Source organism: Lepus europaeus, chromosome 11 (genome assembly GCF_033115175.1).
Source record: "Lepus europaeus isolate LE1 chromosome 11, mLepTim1.pri, whole genome shotgun sequence".
In the NCBI taxonomy this organism is placed as follows: Eukaryota; Metazoa; Chordata; class Mammalia; order Lagomorpha; family Leporidae; genus Lepus; species Lepus europaeus.
In genome coordinates this window covers 63,925,258-63,951,471 of record NC_084837.1, presented here as the reverse complement: position 1 = coordinate 63,951,471, position 26,214 = coordinate 63,925,258, and the positions used below count along the sequence as shown (strand labels likewise).

At 55.2% G+C, this 26,214-nt stretch overlaps 1 protein-coding gene across 3 annotated transcripts in view; it reads right to left on the bottom strand.

Annotated features, from left to right (window-relative positions):
• Positions 1-29: 29 nt before the first annotated feature.
• The window catches only part of MAPKBP1 (mitogen-activated protein kinase binding protein 1), a 52,854-nt gene continuing 26,669 nt past the window's right edge, over positions 30-26,214 (bottom strand). Inside the window, exons 4-31 of one of the 3 annotated variants that reach the window (XM_062205703.1) lie at positions 17,143-17,205; positions 16,346-16,403; positions 14,388-14,558; positions 13,867-14,004; positions 13,461-13,643; positions 12,756-12,916; positions 11,857-12,046; positions 11,224-11,370; positions 10,826-11,001; positions 9,946-10,037; positions 9,624-9,749; positions 9,239-9,309; positions 8,960-9,081; positions 8,679-8,754; positions 8,456-8,567; positions 8,219-8,282; positions 7,883-8,017; positions 7,547-7,683; positions 7,312-7,367; positions 6,197-6,433; positions 5,570-5,736; positions 5,208-5,353; positions 4,899-5,096; positions 4,642-4,726; positions 4,088-4,380; positions 3,331-3,888; positions 2,874-2,959; positions 30-2,277 (exon numbers count right to left, since the gene is read on the bottom strand). In XM_062205703.1, the coding sequence (XP_062061687.1) occupies positions 2,050-2,277; positions 2,874-2,959; positions 3,331-3,888; positions 4,088-4,380; positions 4,642-4,726; positions 4,899-5,096; positions 5,208-5,353; positions 5,570-5,736; positions 6,197-6,433; positions 7,312-7,367; positions 7,547-7,683; positions 7,883-8,017; positions 8,219-8,282; positions 8,456-8,567; positions 8,679-8,754; positions 8,960-9,081; positions 9,239-9,309; positions 9,624-9,749; positions 9,946-10,037; positions 10,826-11,001; positions 11,224-11,370; positions 11,857-12,046; positions 12,756-12,916; positions 13,461-13,643; positions 13,867-14,004; positions 14,388-14,558; positions 16,346-16,403; positions 17,143-17,205 (4,276 nt within the window). In that variant the 3' untranslated portion in view covers positions 30-2,049. The remainder of the gene's footprint in view (positions 2,278-2,873; positions 2,960-3,330; positions 3,889-4,087; positions 4,381-4,641; positions 4,727-4,898; positions 5,097-5,207; positions 5,354-5,569; positions 5,737-6,196; positions 6,434-7,311; positions 7,368-7,546; positions 7,684-7,882; positions 8,018-8,218; positions 8,283-8,455; positions 8,568-8,678; positions 8,755-8,959; positions 9,082-9,238; positions 9,310-9,623; positions 9,750-9,945; positions 10,038-10,825; positions 11,002-11,223; positions 11,371-11,856; positions 12,047-12,755; positions 12,917-13,460; positions 13,644-13,866; positions 14,005-14,387; positions 14,559-16,345; positions 16,404-17,142; positions 17,206-26,214) is intronic. The other 2 variants (XM_062205705.1, XM_062205704.1) reach the window with 2 other exon arrangements.

The window sequence follows — 26,214 nt, the reverse complement described above, 5'->3', positions numbered from 1 at the left end:
CACCTGCCACGCTTGCCGGCATGCCAGGCTTAACAAATGACTGTGTTTATTGACAAGTTCATACATCAGTACAAACGGACACGTTAAAATCAGCCCCCGCCCCGTGCAGCCGGGGTGGGAGGAAGCGCCACGGCCTGGGCAAGGTATAAAAGTTATAAATAAAGGGGCTTTCAAAACGGGGGCAGGGCAAATCTGGACGGGGTGGCGGCTGCCAGTGGCCTCAGACATGCAGGAGGGGACTGAGCGCCGGCCCGGCCACAGACCCCTGCCACGCTGGGCAAAGGGTAGGGAAAGGCGGCCACCTTCTCACGCACGTTAGCAGGAATGTTAACACCCTCCTCGCGATGGACAGGCCGGCTGCAGATGGCCCAGAGGGTCAAGCCTGAGCCCTATTTGCGGTGGGCTGTGGCAGGTGCACGGAGTGAGTGCGCAGCTGCAAAGAGTTCCTGGGGCCTGGGTTTCACTTCGGCTTGGCCATGCAGGTGGTGGTGTAGAGTGGGGGTGGACAGGCTGGGATCTACTCAAGTGCGCGCTGGCTGATGGGGCACCGACGGGTACTCTTCAGAACCCAATTTCATCATAAGCCTCTGCCAACGAAGCCAGCACGTGGAGGAACGAGCTTTAATGGCCTGCAGCTGTGGTAAGGGTGCCCCGACTCACCTGGGGGTAGAGGGAAGCAGGAGGGCCCAGAGACACGAGTGCTTTGCCCAACTCTTCAACAACCGCCTGTTTGGTCCTACCCTTCCTACCTACTATAACCAATCTCCTCCCCCTTACCGCTAACACCTGCCCTTTTAATTCTAATCTACCCTCTCACCCCTGCCACTTACCTGTCCCTTCTACCACCTTTCTAGTGTCTCTTGGCCTCTGCGTTTCCCTCCCCTCAACCTCCAGTATCCAGGGGCACCTAGCACTCTTTGAGGAGACTCTTTCTACCTGAACCAGATGCCCCATGGCCATCTCCCATCAGCTGGGCTGTGGACGTCAGAAATCCAGAATTAGGGTTTAGTGTGTTCCATTCCTTCTCGTGCTCCTTGACAAGAGTTCCACATTAAGCCAGGCTGGTGAAGCTGGGGGCAGGAGTGAGAGGAAGCCAGGCACACTTCAGCCAGCCACATACCCAGGCGACAAAAACCCAACTCTGTTTATGTGTGTGACCTCATCTGTGGCCAAGGTACTCAGAAGGTGGGCTGGCGCCCTGTAAACCATGAGGGAGGTTCCAACACAGGCTTCTGATTGAGCATCACTCAGGATGCAGGGGCTAGGTGGCCGCTGGGGACCAGGGGGAAGACCAAGAGGCTGAGGAAAGGAGGCCAGGCCTTCAGGCTTGCCCAGCAGAGGGCTTTACTGTCCTGCAGCAATGTCCCACAGCTGGATCCCCAAGTTCCGGCCAGGAGAGAAGGGGAGCGGGGAGGGACACAGGGGTAGAGACACTGGGGCCCTCTTGGAGGGAAGAATGGGAGTGGAATGTGGAGGCTCAGGTCCTGATGCCAACTCAAGTCTCCTGATGGCTGGGGACAGCCTGGAGGGCCAGACGGCTCTGCTTTTCTGAGTGCCAGGAGTTGGGGAAAACAACCCCTGCTCCGGCAGCCAGGGGAGTGCAGCTGGTGTGGGAGGGGAAGGCAAGGTAGAGGTGAGGTACTGAATACCACATCGCCTCTCACCTCTACCCCACGGAGTACCCTGTGTCTGCTGATCCCTGAAGTAATTTCAAATGGCTTCGAAGAGGAGGGTGGCCCTTCCCGGTGGTCCCAGATGGGGCAGGCTGCCCTCCTAGCCCTCACAGCACCAAGGTGACAAAGACCTAAGATCTACCCCTGCCATGAGCCCCTGGGCAGGCTGTGGAGGCAGGAGTTCCATGGAGGTGAGGCAACAGTCAGGGAAATAAATTAATAAATACGGCGCCCCATCATGAGCAGCTGGGAGAACTGCCATGCCTCTGAGCACTGACCCCTGCCACCATCGCAGCATCCCCACAGGTCTGGGGAGTGGACGAGGGGCTACAGTTCAGAGCAGGGGCAGCGTTCTCTGGGGACAGGCTGCCAGAGCTCAGAGTTTGCGTTCCATGCGCCGCTCCACGGCTCGAAGCAACAGCTCTGAGTACTGCTCCAGCAGGGCCTGCGTCTGCTCAGCTCCCACAGCCCCGGGGCTCCCGCCTGGGCTGGGCAGTGCTGCCCCGGCCAGGGCCTCCAGCTCCTGCCGCACAGAAGAGAAGGTGTCTCTGAGGAGCTGAGTGATGCGACTTTGCTCTGCTGAGGGCGTCTTGCAGCCGGCCACCTGCAACAGGACCCCGGGAAACACGTTAGAGGGCCAGGAGAGGGGCCCCACCCGAGTCTCCCACGCCCCGCAAGAGAGTGGCGGGAGTTCTGTGCTCCAAGGTCAGCAAGTAGGAGCAGAGGATGCGGGACCCAGGCAGACCTTGAAGGGTAACCTCGAAGGAGGACCCTATCAGATTACAAAACCATCTACATCTCCTCAGCAACTCCTTACAGCTCACATAGAACCCACTTTCTCCGCCAAAGCTCGAGCCCTGCTGGACGAGCCGCTATATCTAGGACAGCCAAACCAATTTGGATATGAAAAGGGGTCCTACTGATAATTACACTGGAACAACAGGCATACACTAGGATTGTCCTGAGCAAACCAGGCCTGCAGTCCCTATGTCCCACCTTCCTGTCCTAGGGAAGTCACCAGGTTTTACCCAGCAATGACCCCCAGGTGCCTGGCTCAAGAGGCCTGGCCCAACCTTTAACACGCTCTTCTCCCCTTCTCCACGCTAACGCTGGAGCAGCCTTCGTGACTGCTCTGGACACCGGGCGACCTAGCGCTGCTGACCCGCTCTGAGTTCCCACCAGCGGGTGCCCAACACTCACCGAGTGGTAGAGCCGCACAGCCTGGCGCACACTGGCACGGAGCTCTGCCACAAGCCGCTCACACTCCTGCAGGCTCACCGTGGGTTCTGAGAGAGACGGCTGGAGCTCAGGGAGGCCCAGCAAGCTGCCCTCGCGCCACCCCCCACTGGCCTCGGTCCCTCCCTCCTGCCTCCTTCCCTTCTAGTGCCCTCCCCAACACCACTGAGACAGCAAGGTCCAGAAAGGAGGGCCTACCCAGCCCCAGAAGGCACTGAAGGCTGAGTGGGACACAGGGAGATCATGAAGGTGGGCAGGACTTGTCTCACCATCAGGGGTGTGACTCATGATCGAGACAGGAGCAGACAGGACGAAAAACACCAGGTGCTAGACACACAGAAATGGGATGGAGCCAGAGAGTGGCCAACAGTGACGGAGAGAAAGGATGAGGCAAGAATGAGAACTGGGGAGCTGTGCACACCTGAGTCCTGGCTCAGGGCTGCCCCTGGTCTGGTGCATTCCATGGGGTTGGGAGTCTTCTCAGGGGTTGGGGACTGCAAGTTCTCAGGGCCTCGGAGGAGAATGCTGACCGGCAGCTGCTGGGCACGGGGGCTGCTGGGCCCAGAACGAGCCTGGCACTCTGTCCTGGGCTTGGGAGTAGCAGCCTCCCCCAAACAGGCCCGCCTCTCAGATGCACTGGGAGCCTTTCCTACGCCAGCTGAGGAGTCAGGCTGCTCTGTCTCACCAGGGGCCCGGCCCTTGGATACAGGTGAGAATGCAGCCAGGGTAGGACGGTCCGGCAGCGGTTTGGGGATGTCCAGGACCAGGTGAGCCCGGCTTGGCAGGGCCAGCTTGCTGAGTGGTGAGACTCGGCTGGGAGTGGGGGCTTGAGGTTCGGCCACCAGGCCCAAGTTTTCCCCAACAGAGACACTGCGGGATATCTTGGCCACGGAACTGGTGGTAGGGTTCTGGTAGGAGTAGGGCCGAGATGGATGGCCATCAGCATGGGGCAGCAAGCCCAGGCCACTTTGGGCCTCATCTGCAGAAGAAACAGGGGTATGTGCAGGTCAGGTAGTGAGGGAGGCATCCAGGTACTTAGGCTCAAGCCCTGGGAGCTGCTCCTCCCCTGTACATGTCCATTAGGCAACACCCAGGGCCACATCAGGGCCACCACAGCCCCTCCCTCCTCCATCATGTCCATGAAGCCCACAATGCCCACGCCCTGGAGCTGAGCCCACCTGGCTCTTCACCCTGCGGCACCAGACTCTGCACAGACTGGGCTTTCTGCAGTCCAGGTAAGGAGCCGGCTGCAGCTACTCTCCTGGGGGCCCGGCTGCTGTCAGGGTTGTGACGGCGTCGTGGCAACATCACAGGGCCTGCCTGCTCAGGGCGAGGGTTGCCAGGGGAGGGCTCCATTTCTGGAGGTGCTCCAGGGGGGTTGGCAGCACTGCCTCTCAGCTGCTCACTAGGCGCCTGTGCCATCTGGACTGGTCTGGACATCAGTGGCAGACTTGAGGAGGACGACGGTCCCCTACAGGGTGGGAATGTGCAAGAAGGCCCGAAGAAGGCTCTGTGTTTCTCCCTGCCAAGACGGTGAGCAGCTCTCTCAGCAACAGAGAGACGCCAGGACAGAACATGCACAAAGCAAACAGGGTTGGGGCAAGGCCAGTTTCCCAGGACCAGGGGTGAAAAACACCTGAACCTTTAAGGAAGGAGGGCTGCCTGCTGCCCCGGAGACAGGAGCACTGGGGGGTCAGGACAGCGGAGCTGCTGTGGGGCCAGGTCTCTGTACCTGAGTGGGGGAGTCTGCACTTGTAACAGGAATCGGGACGAGATGCTCCGAGACTCTGTCCTCTCTGGCACCCGAACTGGGCCCCCTGCCAGGGTTGTAGGAATCATGAATGAAGGCAAGAGCCAAGCCCTTGCCCTAGATTCTGCCTCCCCGGAAGGAAACCCCAAGGCATTGCCTGCCTTGGGCCCTCCCTCTCAACTAGGCAAGGAGGGAGAAAAGGAGGCTGCAGGCCCCGAATGCTGGCCCTCTGACCACACCTGGAGCAGCCCCACTGGCCAGAGTCTCAAAGTGCTGTTTCAGAAACTGCTCCTGGTCCGGGGTATGGGGGCTGCCTTCCTGCAGCCCGTAGGGGCCAGTGCCTCCCTCCTCTTCCTCCTCTTCTTCGTCACCCTCAGCTGGCTCTTCAAGGTCTGAGGAGATGCCATCCACACTCAGGGGCTCTGTGCTCTCGGAGTCTGGATGTGGGGATGGGGAGAGGCATCATGCTGCACCTGCTTGTTGCAAGGGCCTCCACCGCTCTACCCCTGCCCTCACCACTGGTCTCTCCCATGGGGCTGCAGCCTCACCTTCATTGGGGTGCTCGGGGCTGGAAAGGCGGCTGCTGCTATAATCCACCGAGCAGGCGCTGTCAGGGCTGTGCTTCTCGGAGCCCCTGCTGCCTGAGTAGACTCTTCCCAGGGTTCCTCGGGCTGGAGCCTGCACCTGGAACTCACTGCCAGGGGGTCAGCGGGGGAAAGAAAAGGTGGTGAGCAGCAGCACACTGGACTCTGGACTGTGAGCAGCGCTACGGATGAGATAGTAGTGAGGTGGCAGCCAAGCCCTGAGTATCTTGGAGGCCAGCCCCCCTGCCCCAAATTAAAAAACATTCAGAGGGAAGGGAAGACTGGGGCTGCAGGTCCACGAGTTCTGGCCAGGGCAGGACCCTTGCCTGGTATCCATGGTGGGGCCGTCACTTGGCTCTGGGTAGACAATACCATCTTCAATGGGTGCAGGCTCCAGATCTTGAGCAAAGACCCCTTCCTCTTGTGACAACAATCGGATAATGTGGGGGCACGAACAGGGTTGGGAAGCCTGAGGCCGGGGGGCCTTTTCAACCTGGGAATACACAAAGGGGTGTTACTGGGGTTGCTGATATGAGGGGAAAGCCTCGGAGAAGAAATCAAGGCAAGCAAGGATTTGGGGTGTGCCAATTCTGGGGAAGCTGAACACTCCAGCTCTGAGGACAGACACCAAGAAGCCAGGCTGGGCTCCAGCTGACGCTATGTGCTTCTGCAAGAACCGTATCAGCACTCGGCTGCCAACCTCCAGCCACCGCCTGACACCAAGAGTCCTCCAAGGAACCCAGCCTAGATCCATGGCCACCTTTGCTTCTCCACCCCAACCCCTTCCCTGTCCACCTCAATCACACCACACAGCCTTGCCAGATCCAGTCTGAAACTGTATTTGTTGAGGGGCAGAGCAACCAGAGCGGGAGCTGTGCTCAGGCCCCAGCTGTTGCCCCTAGGCTGGCCAAGGCTCCTTGGGGGTCTCTGCAGCTGGGAGGAAGCTGGCTTACCTGGCTAGCATGTGCGATCTCAGAGTCCTTCTGATCGTGCCTCCCAGGACCAGCTGGGCTCGTGGCCAGCGAATCCTGGCTGGGGGCCCGAGGGCTTGGGGCCAGTGTCTCCAGCTGCCGTAAGTCCAGCATGGAGTGGACACTCAGCTCCACACCTGGCTGAGCCCAGCGCCCCCTTCTCCTGGGTCCAGGGTTGGCTGCGGGAGCTGGGTCCAGAAACTCCACTGGCTCCTGTGCCTGGTGGGGGTAGGGGCAGGAGAGGAGAAACAGTAACAGTTACATAATCCCTTGCTGGGTGCCAGGCACTTCACATAAGTTAGCTCACTGCATCCCCATAGCCACCTGACAAAGCAGCTACTACTACTACTCCATTTTACAGAAGGGAAACGAACTGTCCAAGACCCACAGGCAGTAAGGGGTTGCAGGCTAGGCTGGCTTCAGAGTTCCTGCTCCTAGCTGCACTCCCCGTCCTCTCGTGCAGGAACTCCTAGGCTCCACCTTCATCTGGTGACACAGACACCTCAGAGCTAGAAGTCTCTGAAAGTCCCCTACTCTAAGGACAACCCCAACAGGAACCTAAGTCCCTGCGAAGCACCGAGGACAAACCAGTGGCCCAGGCCTGAAGCCCCTGGCCTGGTCAGAATGTACCACAGACACCACACCACACCACACCACACTGGGGCTGATGATGAAAGGGGCTGGCGCTTGCAATCCCCACACAGGACAAGTGAGGGCTGCACGGCTCTAGGCTTGCGCTTGCCACACCTGGGCTGCACGTCCTCTAATAACTACAATTTCTCCAGATTGCTGCTCCTTGACCCCCTGATTTTCTTCAGGTTATTCTCTATGGTTATTTCCTCCCAGGCCCCAGGCAGCTGAACCAGTGGAGCACTTCCCCTGGTGGGGATTCACCTCAGCTGGCCACACAGAAGAAATACTGGGCTTCCCTCATCCCTAATCCAGGACCAGTGAGCTCATCAAGACCTTCCTTAGACCCCGGAAGGAAGCACATGGGCAGACCCAATGCCCAAATGCCTCAGCAGCCCAAGAGAGCCCTGCTTTCACCTCCCTTCACCTCCTGTAACCTCAAAGGACATGGGTCTACTGTAACTCACCCGACTCATCTCCCAGTGGGACAGGCTTCGGGGCAGCACTGGACTGGGGACCGCAGCTAGACAGAAACAGGCAGTCAGAGGGAGGGCCTCCTACACACCCATCCCCAAAGTCAGGCCCCACAGTGAGGCCCCAGTTCCCTCAGCTCATACTGCTCTCACCCCACAGTCCCAGAGAGCACACATTTAGCCATTATGCCAACTGGTGGGTGCCTGTCTGATGGGAGCCACCACAGACCTGGCTCCTTCTTGGTAATCTTGGAAAGCACGGGCAGAGCTGGGAGTTCTTCTTCCTCATTACCATCATCTTCTCCATCCTTGTCACTGTCTGATGAGAGAGCAGGCCCAGCAGACAGCATCGATGGGGCCTGACACCTGAGGCCAAGACAAGGCAGGTCATGGGGAGAGAGGAGTTTGGGGGAAAGAGACTAACACCTGGGTCTCTGTGACAGAGGCAAGGTCCTGGGAGGTTCAGAGTGACTGAACAGCAGGTCCAGAGTGTGGGAGAAGGCAGTGGGGTCCCAGCCAGTCATCTAGACCAGCCCCCAGCACTTGCCCAAGTCTCTGTCCTCACCGCTTGGATCCAGAATCCCTCTGGGGAGAAGAGGGTCCCTGCTGCTTGCCCCCTCGCTGACGCTGCCGCAGCTCAGCCAGACGCTGCCTCATGCTGATGGTCATCTCCGAGCTCAGGCGCCAAACAAATATGCAGCTGCAGGAGCACAGAGCTGGGTGAGGAGGGGCGGGCCGGGGCCTCTGCAGTTCAGTTCCCCTTCTCTGTGGGCTGGCAAGGGGGCCACAGGCACCCTCCTCCTCCCAGCTCAGGCCCACTTCCCAGAGACATCCCCGAGACTGAGAGGGGAGGAGGCAAGGTGTGCTGGTGGCACAGAGGGAGAAGCTGGCTTCTGCTCACCTGTCCCCTGACACAGAGATGAGGTGTTTGCAGTCATTGCTAAATTTCATGCCAGTGACAATCTCTGTGAAGAACAAAGGCCATGGCCCATGAGCCACCCTGAATGCCCAGTGAACTATCTGTCCCAGCAGTGGAGATGAGGGTTGGAGGGCTGAGACAGGTAGCTCTGCTGAGACCTGAGAAGCTAAGGGAAGAAAGAACAAAGTTCCAGGGGCACAGTACTGGGGCTACACTCACCTGAGTGGCCAAACATGGTGGCCACACACTCGCCTGAGGAGAAGTCAAAAATGGAAAGGTTCTTGTCAGAACAGCTAGTGGCAATGTAGATCCCCGAGGGGTCCGTCTGCACCTGAGGGGTGGGACACACAGCTGAAGAACACAGGAAGCACCAGCCCCTCCCCAGGCAGGGCCCCCATCCCTGAATCCCTGGGTCCAGTGCCTACCCCTACCAGGCCCTTACCTTAATGAGAGTGCCATCCTCACCCTGGGACCCTTTAAACAGCTTCTTCTGCTTCCCACTGCTGATGTTAAAGATCCTGTAAAGAAACACACTCCCATTCACCTAGGATTCCATGACACTAGCATCCACTCCCAGCCCATCCTCTCTAAGATCTACTCCCCAACCCCAAAGGGGCTACCACCTCTTAGGGGAGGCAAAGGACTCATTCTGTAGACTCAAGGGAATACAAAGTCCTGGGCAAAAAGACCCTTGGGCATGAGGGTCAGGAAGCAGATATCCACCGAATATTTCGGTCCTGGCAGCCAATGGCCGTGTACTTCCAGCTGGGCTCCACGTCCATGTCATACAGGGTGGTCTTCCGTACCACATGGTGTGTCCGTGTAAACTGCACACCGTCTCCAGACTGCAGGGAGGAGCACATGGGTAGACTCATGCCATACACCTCAGCAGGCCCAGAGAGCTCTGCTTTCACTTCCCTTCACTGCTTGCAATCCCAGGCAGAGGAATGGCAGAGACTCCAGCCTCACCCCGGCCCCTGCAGGGAAGCCCGGGCCCCTTACCTTCTGTGCGGTGCGGAAGTAGATGCTCTTGTCTGCTCCACAGCTGATCATGCGGACTTGCCCATCGCTGGCTGAGGAGGTAGCCACACTGTCACCACACAGGGGCAATAGCCTTGCCTCTGCCTCCCCTCCCTATACCTCTCATTGTGCTCCTCGGTGTAGCTGGGATAACCAATCAAATTGGAATGCTTCCCTCTAACCCCAGGTTTACCTGACTGATTGGTTCAGGGCCCCCTAGACTGAGTCTACACCGGTCTTCCCACCCAAGCCCAGGCTCCCAGCTGCTGTTCAACACTCCCCCGCAGATGACAGAGCCTTCTCATGGAAGGAGACAGGAGGTAGCGTGGGTGGGGTGGCAGGATGTGTCTCAATCTCCCCACCCCACCTGCAAACTTGACAGCAGTGATGGAGGAAGAGTGCTCATCCAGCGTCTGCTGTAGGCTATACTCCCGCCCAGCGTCCAGCACGTGGATCAGCCGGTCCCGGCTCGCCGACGCTAGCAGCTTCAGACCTGGGGTTGGAAGAACTCCATCAGCCCACAAATGCCCTGAGTGGATCCATAGCTGAGGCCAACAAAGAGCACCAAGGGAACTGAGCCTCATGTCCCTAAGCCACATGAACCACAGAGCAGGGGTGCAAAGACACCCAAGTGCCAAGATGGAAGTAAGTGGCCCTGGCAGGACTGGAGGAGCTCTGGGCACCCTCACCTGTGTCTGGCTTAGAGTACTCCAGGCACAGAATCTCTGAGTCATGGGCTTCCACCTTCAGCATCTCACTCAGCGACTGAAGCTCATGCACCCTGCAAAGAGGAGACGATGAGGGGAGATCACCATTACCCCACAGGAGGAGGGGCTCACAGCCTTCCTCTCCCCCCACCTTTTTTTTTCTAAACTGTGTTTGAACTTCACAGCCCAGAGAAAAGTTGCAAAATGGGTATAATTTCTATACTCCCATTACCCAGCTTCCCATAATGTTAACATCTTTCATAACTTCATATCCAAATCAGAAAATCTATGTTAGCACAAGATTATTAATTAAAGACCTGATGATTCAAATGTCACCAGTTTTTGTTTTGTTTTGTTTTGACTATGTCTTCTTTCTTGATTCAGGATCCTATTCAGAGTCCACACTACGTTTAGCTACTACTTCTTCTTAATCTCCTATAATCTATAACAGTTCCTCAGCCTTTCCTTACCTCTTACAACCTTAACAGTTTTGAAGAATATTGGCCAGTTACTCTGTTGTACACACCTCAATTTGGGTTTGTCCAATGCTTTCTCGGTTTGGATTGGGTTTATATATTTTTGGCAAGTTTACCACAGAAACCATGTTCTAAACTTCTTAGGACACTGTGTTACGGGCTTCACGTTGTTGATATGAGGATGTTAACTTTGCTCACTTACTTGGTCAGGATGCTTTCTGTCAAGGTTCTTCACAGCAAAATGACTACCTTTCCCTTGTAGATTACAAACATATTGTTCCCCAGCCTTTTTGAGACAAGCTTCCATAAAGCTTTGCTCTCGAGGACCTGACTAGCCCAGCCTGCACCCGGGAGGCAGGCAGCACCCACTTCGGGCCTGGCATTACCTGAGTGTGCCCATTCGATCCCCTGAAGCCAGATGCTGTCCATTGGGGCTGATGCACACAGAGCGGATGCCCACACGGGGATCCATGAGGGAGCCATCAGCTTTGTCTCCTCCAGGCAGCTCAGTGTCCAGCAGGGCCTGCGTGTTCCCGTCCACATAGATGATCTTAATGAGGTCCTAGTGGAACAGGTCAGAAGAGGTGGATAAGGCATACTCCACATGGTACAGCTGCAAGGGGGAAGCGAATGCTGGGCAAGACAAATCCTTGGCTCACAGAGCCCAGCAGAGTAAGGGCTGGGAGATCAGGTCTGGGGAGCCAGGGCCTGGAATCGAGGTACAAAAGCTATGGGGGCTGGAGGTACTAAGTATGGAGTAGGGATCCAGGGCCTGCACGCTCACATTGCTGAGGATGTTTCGGTGCAGCGTGGAGCCATGCACCCCGGAGCTCTCTGTGTTCCACAAGCGGATGGTGTTGTCTGAGGAACAGGTAATAAAGGAACTGGGAGGCAGGCAGGCCTGGTTACTGTCCTTCACCTCAGGGTAGACCTGCAGGGGCACAGGTATACATGTAAGGAGGAGGAAGGGAATTCAAGAAAAGAGAGACTGGAGCCATAACTGCTACACACTCATCATAAGTGCTAAGGGAAAGCATGCTAACCAGGCATCCACTGTGCCCCAGGCACTCTTCTATGTCTCCCACTTTATTTTACTTTATTCTTAGAACAGTTAGGTGAATCAGATCATCATTTTACAGCTGAAGGAACTGAGGCTCAGTCAAGTTCAATGACTTGTGCAAGATCACCAAGCCCAGAGAAGGCAAAACTAAAGACAGGGCACACTGGAAAATGCCTGAGATGCAGCAGCACTACAATTCATGCTCAATCCCCAGGGCCCATCACAGAGATGTTGCCAGTCAAAGTGAGAGGCAGCAGGAACATAGTGACGCCTGGGATCCCCACTTCCTGTCATCATAACAGTTATCCCAGCAGAACTGATCAATCTCCACCTGGCCCGCCAGCCCAGCCCACATACCTCCACACTCCACACGCAGGAGGAGTGATACAGGGCTGAGTACACCTTGCCCACTTTCTTGGGGTCCCTCACATCCCAAACATAAATGCTGTGGTCGTTGTACACACAAGACAGCCACTGATTTGTAGGATCAAAGGTCAAGGCAATGGTGTCTGGATACCTGGCATTGGCCACTCCAGAGAAGAGGCGACTGTGGGAGAAAGGACAGGGCAAACTGGTGAGACTCAAGGGAATGAAAAGAGAAACCAACCCACAAAGCGATGAGCAGGGTGTGGGGAGCCCTGACTAGAGCTGTAGCTTTGGAAGCAGACGCCTGAAAAAAGGATTTCAACTTCCAGGAGCAGGGAGCTGGCCGAACACTGGCCATGGGGGCCAAGTGTTCTTGTGATGAATGCAAACACCCACAGAACATCAGCAGCAGACAAGGTAATTCTGCAGTCAGCATGGGGCAAAACAAAAACTAGACTGTTCTGCAAGCATGTCTGCACACAGATGAAAGCCAGATCCCCACACAAACCACAAAAATGACCGAACAGCGCCCTTCCTCATCTAACATGACTGATGGCTGTTTCTTGACAGCATGACAGCCTTCCTTCCACTTCTTAGGCAAGCTCTATCAAGACACCCAGCTGGGGAAGTGTGTCTCCTTCCTGACAGCAGCCAACCAGAACACAATTTCAGTCCTTTGAAGCACTCCTAACATCATCTCCTGCAAACCCCAAACCCACTAAATCCCTCTGGACCCACTTCCTGACACTCCCGGTCCTCCGCCATAGGCAGTCTCCTTGGTTGCACTAAGTATACGTGTTTGCCTACAGAGGTGTTCCTGGTGAAGCGCTGCCAAGGAGGCTGGGCACTGGGCAAGGCTGTGAATGGAGACAGGGGCCCCCATAGCTCACCTGGCCTCAGTGACGCTGGCAATGTCTGTCCCCAGGGCATGTGGCCGGGGTAGGGTGCTGAGGAAGTGCAGGTTTGAGGGGTTGAATAGGCGCACGGTGCCATCAGCACAGCCACAGAAGATGTAGTCTTGGCTCACGGAGATACAGTGGGCCACTGTGGTCTGTGGGCAGAGCAGCTGAGCTCAGCAGGGGCCACCGGCCCACTCAGGCTTCTCTTTCCTCCCCAGCCCCCCACCAACAGTCGGCGACCAAGAGGAAAGAGCAGCCAAGGCAGGGCTGAGGGGAAAGCAGCCCAGCTGCTCTGCTCTGAGCCCTGCGTTCTCATCTAGAGATGCCCTCCCTCCTGTGCAGTTGGGGGATGGGAATCAGGGGCCCTTCTCAGGCACCAGCAAAAAGGATGGAGGAGGAAAAGCCCAGCAAAGAGAAAGCAGGAGCATGAGAAAGAGAGGAAGATGCAGGCAGCACTTACTGTGAAGCTGTCTGTGTTCTGAGCAGAAGAGGAAAGCAGGGAGAAGAGACAGGGAGAGAGCAGAGAGGAGGCAGTTACACCAATCACCAGGGGTGGCAGCTGGGCTAAGCTCGAGCTCCCCCCAAGCTTCTTTCTCCTAGAGCCCCCTCCTGCACGCATGGCCTGGAGACCCCAGCCCCAGCTCTCCCCTGAGCTGAGACTGGGAAATCCCTACCTGCTGAGAGAGAGGTACTTACTCTCAGCTCCACCCACTTGTCCAAAAGCCTCCGGTCACTGAACTCGCACAGCAGCCCCGAGGAAGTGATGCAGAAGGTGCTGTCCGCCTTCTTCCCTCGGCCACAGGCCACGTCGGTGAACAGGTTGTTCCGGAGCTCCCCCAGCAGCCCTGAGCGGCCCAGCAGGGGCACAGTGGCATTCACCTGTGGAGACAAACCACTGTTTTCCACAGAACAAGGCCTAAGAGAGGGGGGGAGGGGCAGTAAGCCTCCCTGGCCCCCCGCCCTGCTCCCGAGAACACTCTGCAGCCTCGAAAAAATCGGGCTCATCTGAAATTCCTGCATGCCTGCTACGCAAGAAGAGGCCCAAGAGGAGCAGGCTCCGGGGACCTGGCTCTGGTGGCTGCTCTGAGCCTCAGCACCTCACCTTTGAGGTCTTGCTGTCATCAAGGTACCAGAATTTGATGTGCCGGTTGCCTGCAGTGACAAAGTAGCTGCAATCTTCAGAGAAGGACACTGCTGTCACCCGACTGGACACCTTGTTAGAAGCCACCACAATGTTTTTCTGGAGAGAATGGCAAAGAAACAATCAAGGCTCTGGGGCTAAGATGAAAGAGGCTCAGAGAATGGAGGAGGGTTAGGAAGAACCTGTGCTTGAGAATCGGTTTCTTTCCAGGATTTACTGGTCAGAGAGAGAGCTGGGGGAGACTTCTTTGAGAGAAGTTGAGAAAGATTCATTTCCTCTGGCGGCAGGTGAAGGCATAGAGCTAGCCCTTGCCAGCAACAGGCTTGGCTAGGCAGCTGCTCTTTTCTGCTTCAAGTGGTTTTATAGAATGAGACTGAGGGCAGCAGGGTAGAGGGAAGCAGCTCAGCCTGGCAGCCTCCCGAGTCCCCAGCTGACAACAGGACGCCCGTGAGGCCCCAGGCCTTCCCACCCAGCCCACTCACCTTCCAGGCCCAAACATTGACGATCATGTCGTGCTGGTAGCCCACGGAGACAATGTACTTGGCGCTAGGGGAGAAGGCCACACAAGCCACCCCATACTTATGCTCCTGCAGCTCTGCCACCTGGCTGTGCTCAGCCACGTCCCAAACACGCACAGCGGGCATGTGCCCACTCTGAAGGAAAGCAAGAACTAGACGTGAGGACCAGGCAAATGCAGCCTGCCTTACCCTTCCGGGGTGAGGGGAGGGGGCCCCACCTCCTCAGCTGCTGGGCACCGGCTCTCTACTGAGCCCTGTGAGAAGTAAGGAGTAGGGTGCTGCACAGGCAAAGGTATGCAGAGAACAGAACAAGCAGCTGAGGACAGCAATCACCACTAGGTAGAAAGCAGCCCCAGGTTACAGTCAGAATCCTGGGGTGAGGCTCTTCACCTCAGGATACGTTCAAAGCTTCTGAGATGATTCTGATGGGCAGCCAGGGTTGAGAATCCCTACCGTTCTTTCTCCCCCTACTGTCTCCCTGGAAGAGACTGAGGGCAGAGGTGTTCCTCATGTGCCCAGCAGGTGGCCTCCAGGGACAAGGAATATTGTAAGGCAGTGGTTTTTCAATTGCTACCCTAACCATCAGCATTACCAGGGAACTTGACAGAAATGCAAATCTGGGGCCCGTCGGAGACTTACAAGAACTCAGGGTTGGGGGAGGCAGTTTAACAAGCCTTCCAAGTGACTCGGATGCACCCTGAGCTTAAGAACTGTTTTAGGGCCCTACGGTTTGGCCTAGCGGGTAAAGTCACTGCCTGCAGTGCCGGCATCCCATATGGGCACTGGTTCGAGTCCCAGCTGCTCCATTTCTAATCCAGCTCTCTGTTATGGCCTGGGAAAGCAGTAGAAAATAGCCCAAGTCCTTGGGTTCCTGCACCTGCCTGGGAGACTCAGAAGAAGTTCTTGGTTCCCAGCTTCAGATTAGCTCAGCTCTAGCCGTTGTGGCCAATTGGGGAGCGAACCATTAGATGGAAGACCTCTCTCTCTCTGCCTCTCCGTCTCTATCTGTGTAACTCTTTCAAATAAATAAATAAATCTTGGGGAAAAAAAAAAAAAACGTTTTAAGATGGAGCCAGCACTGTAGAGCAGCAGGTTAAAGCCCCAGCTTGAAGCACTGGCATCCTGTATAGGCGCTGGTTCAAGGCCCAGATGCTCCATTTCCAATCCAACTCCCTGCTAATGTGCTTGGGAAAGCAGCGGAGGATGGCCTAAGCACTTGGGCCCCGGCACCCACGTGGGAGACCCGGAAGAAGCTCCTGGCTCCTGGCTTCGGATCGGCTCAGCTCTGGCCGTTGCAGCATTTGTGGAATGAACCAGTGGATGGAGGACCCCCCTTTTCCCTGTCCCTACCTTGCTCTGTAACTCTTTCTAATAAATAAAATAAATCTTCTTAAAAAGGGGGAAAGAGGCTGGCGCTGTGGCTTAACAGGCTAATCCTCCGCCTTGCGGCACTGGCACCCCGGGTTCTATTCCCGGTTGGGGCGCTGGATTCTATCCCGGTTGCCCCTCTTCCAGGCCAGCTCTCTGCTATGGCCCGGGAAGGCAGTGGAGGATGGCCCAAGTGCTTGGGCCCTGCACCCGCATGGGAGACCAGGAGAAGCACCTGGCTCCTGGCTTCGGATCAGCACGATGCGCCGGCCGCGGCGGCCATTGGAGGGTGAACCAACGGCAAAAAGGAAGACCTTTCTCTCTGTCTCTCTCTCTCACTATCCACTCTGCCTGTCAAAAACAAACAAAAAAAAAAAAAAAGGGGGGGGGGAGAAAAGAAAAAGAAGTGTTTTAAGGCACAGCAAAAACCAGGATTTGGCATCTGCTCAGGAAGGGAGAGTGACAGTGGCCCTGATCAGGCCTGGACTGCAGCCCATGCCAAGGCCAGGCTGCCACTGTTCCGCACAGCACTGCTGCTCCCCTTCCCTACTCACCTCTCCAGTGACCAGGTACTTGCCATCAGGGGAGAAGGCAAGAGCAGTGATGGTTTTCCTGCAAGAGATGGGGCAGGCTCAGAGGGGTACTGGCCCCTCACTGCCTTTCCAAAGGCAAGACCAGCCAACACCAATGGCACATGTGGCATTTCCTGATCTGGCCCTGAGGCCTCATCAAGGGAGTGGTGAGCCTTTTTCTGCCATGGGACATATTTATAACATCATTCAGAGGCCATACAAAATTATCAACTTAAAAACCGGCCTGCTGGCCGGCGCCGTGGCTCAACAGGCTAATCCTCCGCCTTGCGGCGCCGGCAAACCGGGTTCTAGTCCCGGTCGGGGCACCGATCCTGTCCCGGTTGCCCCTCTTCCAGGCCAGCTCTCTGCTGTGGCCAGGGAGTGCAGTGGAGGATGGCCCAAGTGCTTGGGCCCTGCACCCCATGGGAGACCAGGATAAGCACCTGGCTCCTGCCATCGGAACAGCGCGGTGCGCCGGCCGCAGCGCGCTACCGCGGCGGCCATTGGAGGGTGAACCAACGGCAAAAGGAAGACCTTTCTCTCTGTCTCTCTCTCACTGTCCACTCTGCCTGTCAAAAAAAAAAAAAAAAAAAAAAAACGGCCTGCTACAGGTTGATTGAGTTTCCAGTCCCACCTGTGGTTGCCTCAGGAGGGCCGGACCACATGATTCTGCAGCCTCTCTATAGCACATGGGCCAGACATTCCGCACTGCTGCCCAAACTGTGCCCTGCTCACACCCCAGGAGGAACAGGTGCTCTCTGAGGGCCAAGCCTACTTACCTGGAACTGTTGAGGATGTGGTGCTGCTTGTGTTTGCGGGGATTGAACAACACGACCACACACCTTGGGAAGGAAGTCAGACAACAGGCTTAGCAGCACACCATGGCTCCCTTAGGATCCCTTGGTCACCTGGGACTTCCAGTCACCCAGCAGACAGGAAGGTCAATTAAGGTCAGAGGGATTCCACTGCTTTCTCCTGGCACCCCCACCCCCATCTCTCTGCAGACCCAGAAGGGCAAAAGGGGTCCTTGGAAGCCTATCCCACCAGGTCCCTCAGTACCAGCCCCATCTCTAGTCATACCCACAAAGGGCATGGGGACACAGGCCTTCCCACAACTCTTGCACATACCCGAGGAGGGTACAGGAGAGGAGAATAATCGTGATTCAGGTAAAGTAGACCTCAAGGATACCTCAAGCAGCAGGCTTGGGGCCACATGTGTGTCAAGCATTTGTGCTCCAAGGAGGGGTGACTGCTCATGTGTGCACCCATGTGTGTACGTGGCAGGGCCAGCACTCATACCCTCTACCTGTTGGCTGAGGAAGGCAGTGGGAGACCAGGAAGAGTCCAGAACTGCAAGGAGGCTCAGTGAGACACAGGGTTAGGGGAGCAGGCCTGGGAGCTGGGAGGGTCATGCAGCTGCCGGTCTCAGCCCTGAGAAACCCTAGCCCCAGTGAGCCTGAGAGGAGCTCTCCTAGCACAGAAGGAGACTATCAGAGGTCCCACTTGCCTGGCAAAGAAGGCTGTGGGTGAGTCCTCCAGCCAGGGTGCTGGATGGAATCGGGCCCAGACTGACTTTCTACACGTAGCTCCAGAGAGGAAGGCTGGGTGGAAAGAGTCAGAGGCAAGACGCCGGAGGCCAAGAGCCAGGCAGCGTTCTCAGTAGGCTCCCTGGCTGTCAGCAGGCCCTGGCCTACTGCCCCTCAGCCTCACGTCTTCATTAGCACCGGAACTGGCTGACCGGAATGAACCAGGAAAGGGGAGGAGAGGAGTGGGAACAGACAGGACCCCACCCCATCCTAACCTTCTGTAGTAGGCACTTGCCTCAGACCTCCATCTGAACCCCACCGCTGGCTGGAAACTTGAAGGAGGGCAAGCATAACAAGCCACTAGTGAGTGTTTGGCATCTGAGGCTCAGGCAATCACTTCAAAATGTAAATTCCCCAGGTAATCTTGCCCGGGGACACTGGGACCTCGGCTGTGACCCGACAGCCCAGAACTGCCATACTGCCCAACAGACTTGGCATGCTTGAGGCCCACAATCCCTTCCTCCCTATTCTCTTTCTTCTCTCCCCAGCTCCTACACTTTCCTCATTCCCTTTTCCTTATCCCTTTCTCCTTTCTTTTTTATGCCAATTTCCACTCTCTTGCTTCCTCTTCTAGAATGCCACAATCCAGAGGGTCTTAAAAAATATGATATGCCGGCGCCGCGGCTCACTAGGCTAATCCTCCGCCTTGCGGCGCCGGCACACCGGGTTCTAGTCCCGGTCGGGGCACCGATCCTGTCCCGGTTGCCCCTCTTCCAGGCCAGCTCTCTGCTGTGGCCAGGGAGTGCAGTGGAGGATGGCTCAAGTGCTTGGGCCCTGCACCCCATGGGAGACCAGGAGAAGCACCTGGCTCCTGTCATCGGATCAGCACGGTGCGCCGGCCGCAGCGCGCTACCGCGGCGGCCATTGGAGGGTGAACCAACGGCAAAAGGAAGACCTTTCTCTCTGTCTCTCTCTCTCACTGTCCACTCTGCCTGTCAAAAATAAAAAAAAATTAAAAAAAAATATGGAGCTGGCGTTGTGGCATAGTGGTAAAGCCACTGCCTGCAGTGCTGGCATCCCATATGGGTGCCGGTCCTAGTCCTGGCTGCTCCACTTCTGATCCAGCTGCCTGCTATGGCCTGGGAAAGCAGTATAAGATGGCCAAAGTCCTTGGGCCCCTGCACCTGCATGGGAGACTTGGAAGAAGCTCCTGGCTTCTGGCTTCAGATCAGCTCATCTCCAGATGTTGTGGCCAACGGGGGAGTGAATCAGCAGATGGAAGACCCCTCTCTCCCTCTCTCCATCCCTCCCTCCCTCTCTCTCTCTCTTTCTCTCTCTGCCTCTCCTCCTCTCTCTGTGTAACTCTTTCAAATAAATAAATAAATCTTTAAAATACAATATGACGAAAACAAGATGGACTGAGAACTCTGTGGCCCACTGCTCCTGAAAAGGCACATGAAAATCAGACCAGCTACAGGTCAAAGTCCCTAGATGTAGACATTCACATACTTTCAGTGAAAAATAATACCCACAGGCCTGCTGCCATCACAAATCTGGAGCCCAGCAAGCTCTCACCTGCTGAGGGGCCCTCTACCAGCTCACCTCTCCAGCAAATGCTTCCAGCCTACCTGATTTGGAGTTCCCTAGCTTTCTGCCTATTACAGATGGACTATGACAGAGGGCTTGGGCTGAGAGTCAACCTAACACAGCAAAGGACATTCCAAATCCAGAAAAAGTGCCCACTGAGGGCTCCATGGCAAGCTTATGGGATTTGCCTTAAACCAATCAACCTAAAGCATTCTCCAAGGTGCTGCCCGGACTGCTCACAACACTTTCCAAGTCACCACTCATCAGTCCTGAGTCTTAGAGTCACATCTCTGTTTCCTCTTTCTAAATTCAACTCTACAATGGAAGGAAGAGAGCTCTTTCCCTCCCTCTGTGTGTGTGTGTGTGTGTGTGTGAGCGCGCACGCATGTGTAAACACCCAACGTGGACAGAAAGGTGATTAAGGCCACAGGCAGATGAGGCAACCCTTTTTCTAACACCCTCAATGCCTGAGAAACCCTCGGTGGGGCACAGCAGTTAGGCAAGGGAGGAAAACACAGAGATAAGTCCTTAAACTGGAATTTTTCCTCCTAATTACTCAGATCTGGAAACCATCCAAGACAGAGAGACCAATGTGTGGTCACAGCTCTACTCACGGGGCAGTAATGTAAACGCTGAGTGAGAGCAGAACATCCAAGGCTCCCTAGGTGCCTGGCTTGTCTGCAAAACAGTCAAGGGGCAGATGATGGTGCAGCAGGTCACGTCACCATCTGCAACATCCACATCCAGTATCGGAGCCAAGGCTGAGTCCTGGCTGCTCTGTGCTTCTGATCCAGCTTCCTGCTAATGAAAATGGGAAGCAGGAGCCGGCGCCGCAGCTCAATAGGCTAATCCTCCACCTTGTGGCGCCAGCACACCGGGTTCTAGTCCCGGTCGGGGCGCCGGATTCTATCCCGGTTGCCCCTCTTCCAGGCCAGCTCTCTGCTGTGGCCCAGGAAGGCAGTGGAGGATGGCCCAAGTGCTTGGGCCCTGCACCCCATGGGAGACCAGGAGAAGCACCTGGCTCCTGGCTTCGGATCAGCGAGATGCGCTGGCTGCAGCGGCCATTGGAGGGTGAACCAACAGAAAAGGAAGACCTTTCTCTCTGTCTCTCTCTCTCTCTGTCTCTCTCACTATCCACTCTGCCTGTTAAAAAAAAAAAAAGAAAAAAGAAAAAGAAAAAGAAAAGAAAAGAAAATGGGAAGCAGGGTATGATGACTCAAGCTCTTGGGCCCCTACCACCTATATGGAGGACCTGGATGGAATTCCTGGCTCCTAGCTTAGGCCTGACCCAGCTCTGGCCACTGCATCCAATTGGGAAGTGAAACAGAGGATGGGAGCTATCATTCTCTTTCTGTGTCTCTTTCTCTATCACTCTGCCTTTCAAATAAATAAAATAAGTCTTAAAAAAAAAAAAAAAGCAGTGAAGAACCTCCTTGTTCTTTCCTGTAAAGTCTGAACAAGCTCTCTAGTTAGCTAGGGAGAAGAGGGCAGCCGTCCACCTCCTGTCCCTTATACCTACCCTGTAGGTCAGGCCTTCATAGTAGTGCTGACTGAAATCCTCCCAATGACAGAGGCAGGGCTCGGCTTGCCCCACAGGTTGAATCCCAAACTCACACCTGGAGGGTGCAGAGTGATGGCTCATTGCACAGGCACAAGGTGAGGCTTAGTCACGCTGGGCTTGCCCATCAGAATCACACTGTGGAGCTGTGCCTGCTGCCCAGGAAGGGTCAAAGCCTGGGCATCCCCCTTCCCTGGTAGGTGCAGGCCTTCTGCCACCACAGACAGCCCACCTTCCTGAGAGGACCCACCTCCTACCATCCTCCATCCTTCAGAAGGCACAGCCAAAAGAGCCCTGGATGTACCATGAATGGAATGGCAGACAAGCGAGCAGGACATGCAAGATTCAACTAGACCCTGTGCCTCAAAACGTCCTCTTTCAGACCCGGTAAATACAGAGGGTAACTCTCAGAGCACATAGAGGACTCTACAAGTCCTGCTCACATGTCCCCCTCTAGCTCCATTCATCACGACAACCCTAGAGTCCCACGTTCCTGACTTTTTCCAAAGTACGCACCAACTTATACTACTCCATTCAATTTACTTTGGAGGCAGAGGGTCTATCTTCACAACAAAATCGCCAGCTCTGTGAAGGTGGTATTTTTGTCTCTTTGTTGTCCCCAAGGCCTAGAAGATAGGCACTCAACAAATATTTGTGAATGAGTGACTAATCTTTAAGTCACCAGCCGTAAGATCTCAAAGCCCTGGCTGCTAGGTAGAAGACCTCTGAGCTAGGGCCTTAGGGGCAAGCCCATTACTCTCCCAAACCTTAAGTATGCAGGATGCATGAACGCTCAAGGGCAGTACAGTGGTAGAAAGACCAGGAACACTGGAGTCAGACAGATCTGTCTGCTAACATCTCATGAGATCTTGGCCAAATCCCTTCACTCCTCTGAACCTCAGTTCTCTCATGTATAAAATAGAAATAGTATCTGCTCCACAGAACTGTGTGAACTGAAGATGATAATGTGCAAAGGTAACGCAGCCATCTTCTTGATGCGGATCCTAGTGCACCAATGACAAGGAAGGTTACGTGGGGGGCAGCAGTTACAACAGGGAAGCCCCACCACGTGCCCCATGCAGGACTGGCTGGAGACTACTGACTTGTTAGGGTTCTCACCCAGGTGCAGAACTGCAAACTAGTTTTCCAGTTTCACTTACAAAGCGGGAAATCTTACAGCTTTAATTACTCTAAAAGACACTGTGTCTAGGATGTTTCCTAAGGCATCCTTGATTTTAGCTCTCTTTAAATACCTAGAATCCAATGCCTTTTGCTTGGGCGAGGCCCTGAGATCCACTGGCATCTCTGTTCCTGGAATACTAAAAGCCCCTGGTCAAAGGCATAAGACTGGTGCCTAAGACCAAGTGAATCACATGGCCACTGGTAGACAGTCTCTTCATACCCAGAGGACTCTAAACATGTGCCTTTCTCAGATAAGTGATGAATCTTTGTGAGCTACAAGACTTAGAAGCCAAGTAAAAATGATAGTGTCTCTTCCCACCCAAATAGGAGATCTCTCTCTCTCTCTCTCAGTTGTGGAGGGTGTGGGGTGCAGAGTGAACCAGTAGATGGGAATACTGTCTCCTCAAATAAACCATAACGTGTAAGGTCCCGCGTTCTGGCGTAGCCCCTATGGCTGCTGGCTAACTTCTCAAACAAGTGACATTGATTCCTCCTTTCCTTTGCACCTCACATTTCCTCCACATGGAACTCTGGTGTCAAATCACCACAGGCTGATCCCTACTGCCTGTCATTCAGCTCAAATGTTCCCTCTCTCTGAGCCCTAAGCACCCAAGCAGTAACCTCACTGCTGACCCAGTCACTCTCTAACTGTCCTTTCCACCGGCTGTGAGGCGTTTTGTAATACTACTCCCCTCTAGCATCACCCTGCTCAAGCTTCATTGTCTGCTGGCCCGTCCTGAGCCCAAGCCCGCAAAAGCCGGCACCCTGGCTGTCATATTCACTGCTGTATTCCCAGCGTCTCACCAGGGCAGATTTTCAACAAATAACTGCTGAGGAAAGGAATGAATATATTGACGAGCAAACTGGGAAGGACCAAGGGGCCCTGGTTGCAGGAGTGAGATATGCAGGGAAACCAGGGGAAAGGCAGTGAGGGCACTGATGCTTGTGTGCACCCCTGGGTGTGATTCCATCAGGGCACCAAGTCCGAGCATCCCCTTCCCTCAGGCCACTCATTTCTCCACTATCCCACACACTACCTGGCAACCACCACACAGCACACAGGGTTTTCCTCAGAGAATAAGAAGGGCAGCAGGGGCAGGGACTCTGTGGTATAGTGGGCTAAGCCTCCGCCTGTGGCGCCGGCATCCCATATGTGCACCGGTTCGAGTCCCGGCTGCTCTACTTCCAATCCAGTTCTGTGCTTATGGCCTGGGAAAGCAGTGGAGGATGGCCCAAGTGCTTGGGCCCCTGTACCTGTGTAGGAGACCTGGAAGAAGCTCCTGGCTCCAGATCAGCACAGCTCTGGCTGTTGCAGCTATTTGGGGAGTAAACCAGGGGATAGAAGACCCCTCTCTCTCTGTCTCTCTTTCTAACTCTGCCTCTCAAATAGAGAGTAAGAAGGCAGCTTTGTGTTCCTTCATCTCAAATGTCACTAGAACACAGGTCAGGAGGACCTTCCTGTCCTTCCCAGTCCTTTGAAGCCTTTGATCGCAACCAAAATTCCAGCAGGGGCTGAGCAGAGGAGGGCCTTCTCAGGAGAACCAGGTTTCCCTTTCCACCTCACACTTAAGGCAACCAAGAAGTCTTTTTTTTTTTTTTTTTTTCCCAAGTGTTTTTTTTTTCTTTTTTTTTTTTAAGTGTTTTTTTTTTTTCCCTTTTTTTTTTTTTTCTTTTTTTTTTGACAGGCAGAGCGGATAGTGAGAGAGACAGAGAGAAAGGTCTTCCTTTTTGCTGTTGGTTCACCCTCCAATGGCCGCTGTGGCTGGCGCATCTCGCTGATCCGAAGCCAGGAGCCAGGTGCTTCTCCTGGTCTCCCGTGGGGTGCAGGGCCCAAGGACCTGGGCCATCCTCCATTGCCTTCCTGGGCCATAGCAGAGAGCTGGCCTGGAAGAGGGGCAACCGGGATATAATCCGGCGCCCCGACCGGGACTAGAACCCGGTGTGCCGGCGCAGCAAGGCGGAGGATTAGCCTGTTGAGCCACGGCGCCGGCCAGAGGTCTCCTGTTAGCTCCTGAACAGATCCCATCAGCTTGCTGGGACACGTCCCACTTCAGCAAGCAAGGAACTGCTCCGTGCAAAGCACTCACCCAGGCCACTCCGGCAATGGGAGTCTAGAGGAACCCACTCTCAGGACTGGCTGCACACTGACAACAGGGGCTGCGAATCCAGCCAGGGAAGGGGCTCAACACCAGTTAGGCTGTTCACACAAAGTCCCTCAAAGAGGTTGCCTGGGGATCAGCCTGGCATGATCACACTGTAGGCTCCCCAGAGCAGGGGGCTTACAGTGTGACAGATGAGAGGAGAGACTCTGGAAATGAGGCAGGAACCAGTAAAACAGAAGGACCTCTGCCCAGAGACTCCTCACGCTTAGCCAACCACCTCTGCCTGACCCACACTGCCACCCCCTTCCCTGTGCTGTTTCATTTCCTTTCAGAAAACTTTGTTTTGGTTTGATACTTGCCTCTAGGCCTCTGGGAGAATTTTCTGAGTTTTGTTTCTCTTCTTGTTTCTAGGCTACCTGAGCTGGCTCCTACAGCAATAGCGCAGTGGGAACTAGAGAGCTGGGGGTTGGGAGTGGTGTTAGGATTCCAGACAGCAAGAGGAGGGAGGGGAAGAGCTTGTTTGGGTTCAGACAGACTTTGGTGGCCTCCAGACACCCAGAAGGATATTAGGGGGCTCCAGCACAGAAGAAAACCAAAAGACCCAGAGGGAAGCCATTTGCAAAGAAAAAACTTGAAATTCTAAGAAATCAAAAGGTCAGATCAGGGGCTCTGCCCAAGGCCAGTCCAAGGCAAGCACCCTCAGGAAACCAACTAGAGGTTCTAGCAGGAAAGCCTCCACCCATCACCTGGAAGGATGATGACTCTGGGCACTCGTGCTGGGCTGGGACCTACCCAACAACACAAGCACACACCCTAAACGGCACCAGGCCTGAAGTGTGGGGTGGAGGTGGGAAAGGGTGGAGAGACAGGGAGGGTTCCACGCTCCCCAGGGCAGGGACACAGGGCTCAGCATGCATGGAGAAGCATCCCAGCCTCTCTTGCCTATCCTACATCAAGGCCCAAATCCGGCCCCACCTCCAACAAGAAGGAACCTGGCTTTCCCAGGCTGAGACAGGAGGCAGTGGAATTCCCCTGAGGCGAGCTACACAAGGCCTTGGCCTCAGCCAGCTTCAGTGCAGCTTCCACAGCACCTCCCATAGACAATAAACCCTGCAAGGCCATTCAGGAGAGACACCAACCCCAGGACCCAGGGGGAGAAGTCTCCCTGGCACAGACTGAGTTACCCCCAAACTGGGCTCTTCTCATTCGAATGACAAGCCAATAGCTTAGCGAGAAAGCAGTTTTTAAAAAGAAGCAGAGAACCTTGTGTTCTCCTACCCCAGGCCATCTTTAGGGCTCTGTGGTCTGACTCCGTGGACTGGAACCCAGTGCAGTCCTAGCTATGTGTCCTCGAGCATACTGCTCAATCTTGCTGTAGCTCAGTTCCTCCCCTAAAATATGGGGTGGGCCGGCACTGTGGCACAGCAGGTTAAAGCCCTGGCCTGAAGCACTGGCATCCCATATGGGGCGCTGGTTCTAGTCCCAGCTGCCCCTCTTCTGATCCAGCTCTCTGCTACGGCCTGGGATAACAGTAGCAGATGGCCCAAATCCTTGGGCCCCTGCACCCACGTGGGAGACCTGGAAGAAACTTCTGGATCCTGGCTTCAGATCAGCACAGCTCTGGCCGTTGTGGCCATCTGGGGAGTGAACCAGCGGATGGAAGACCTCTCTCTGTCTCTACCTCTAACTGTAACTCTGTCTTTCAAATAAATAAATCTTTAAAAATAAATAAATAAAATAAAATAAAATATGGTGGTGACAGTACCAACTCCAGAGGCTAGCTCTGAGTATTAAAGGATCTGTGGAAACGGCTTCCAAAGGGCCTGGTGCAGAAGCACCTGCTGACTGCAGCTTTTCTGATGGGAGGACAAAACTGAGCAATCATGTATCTGTGGA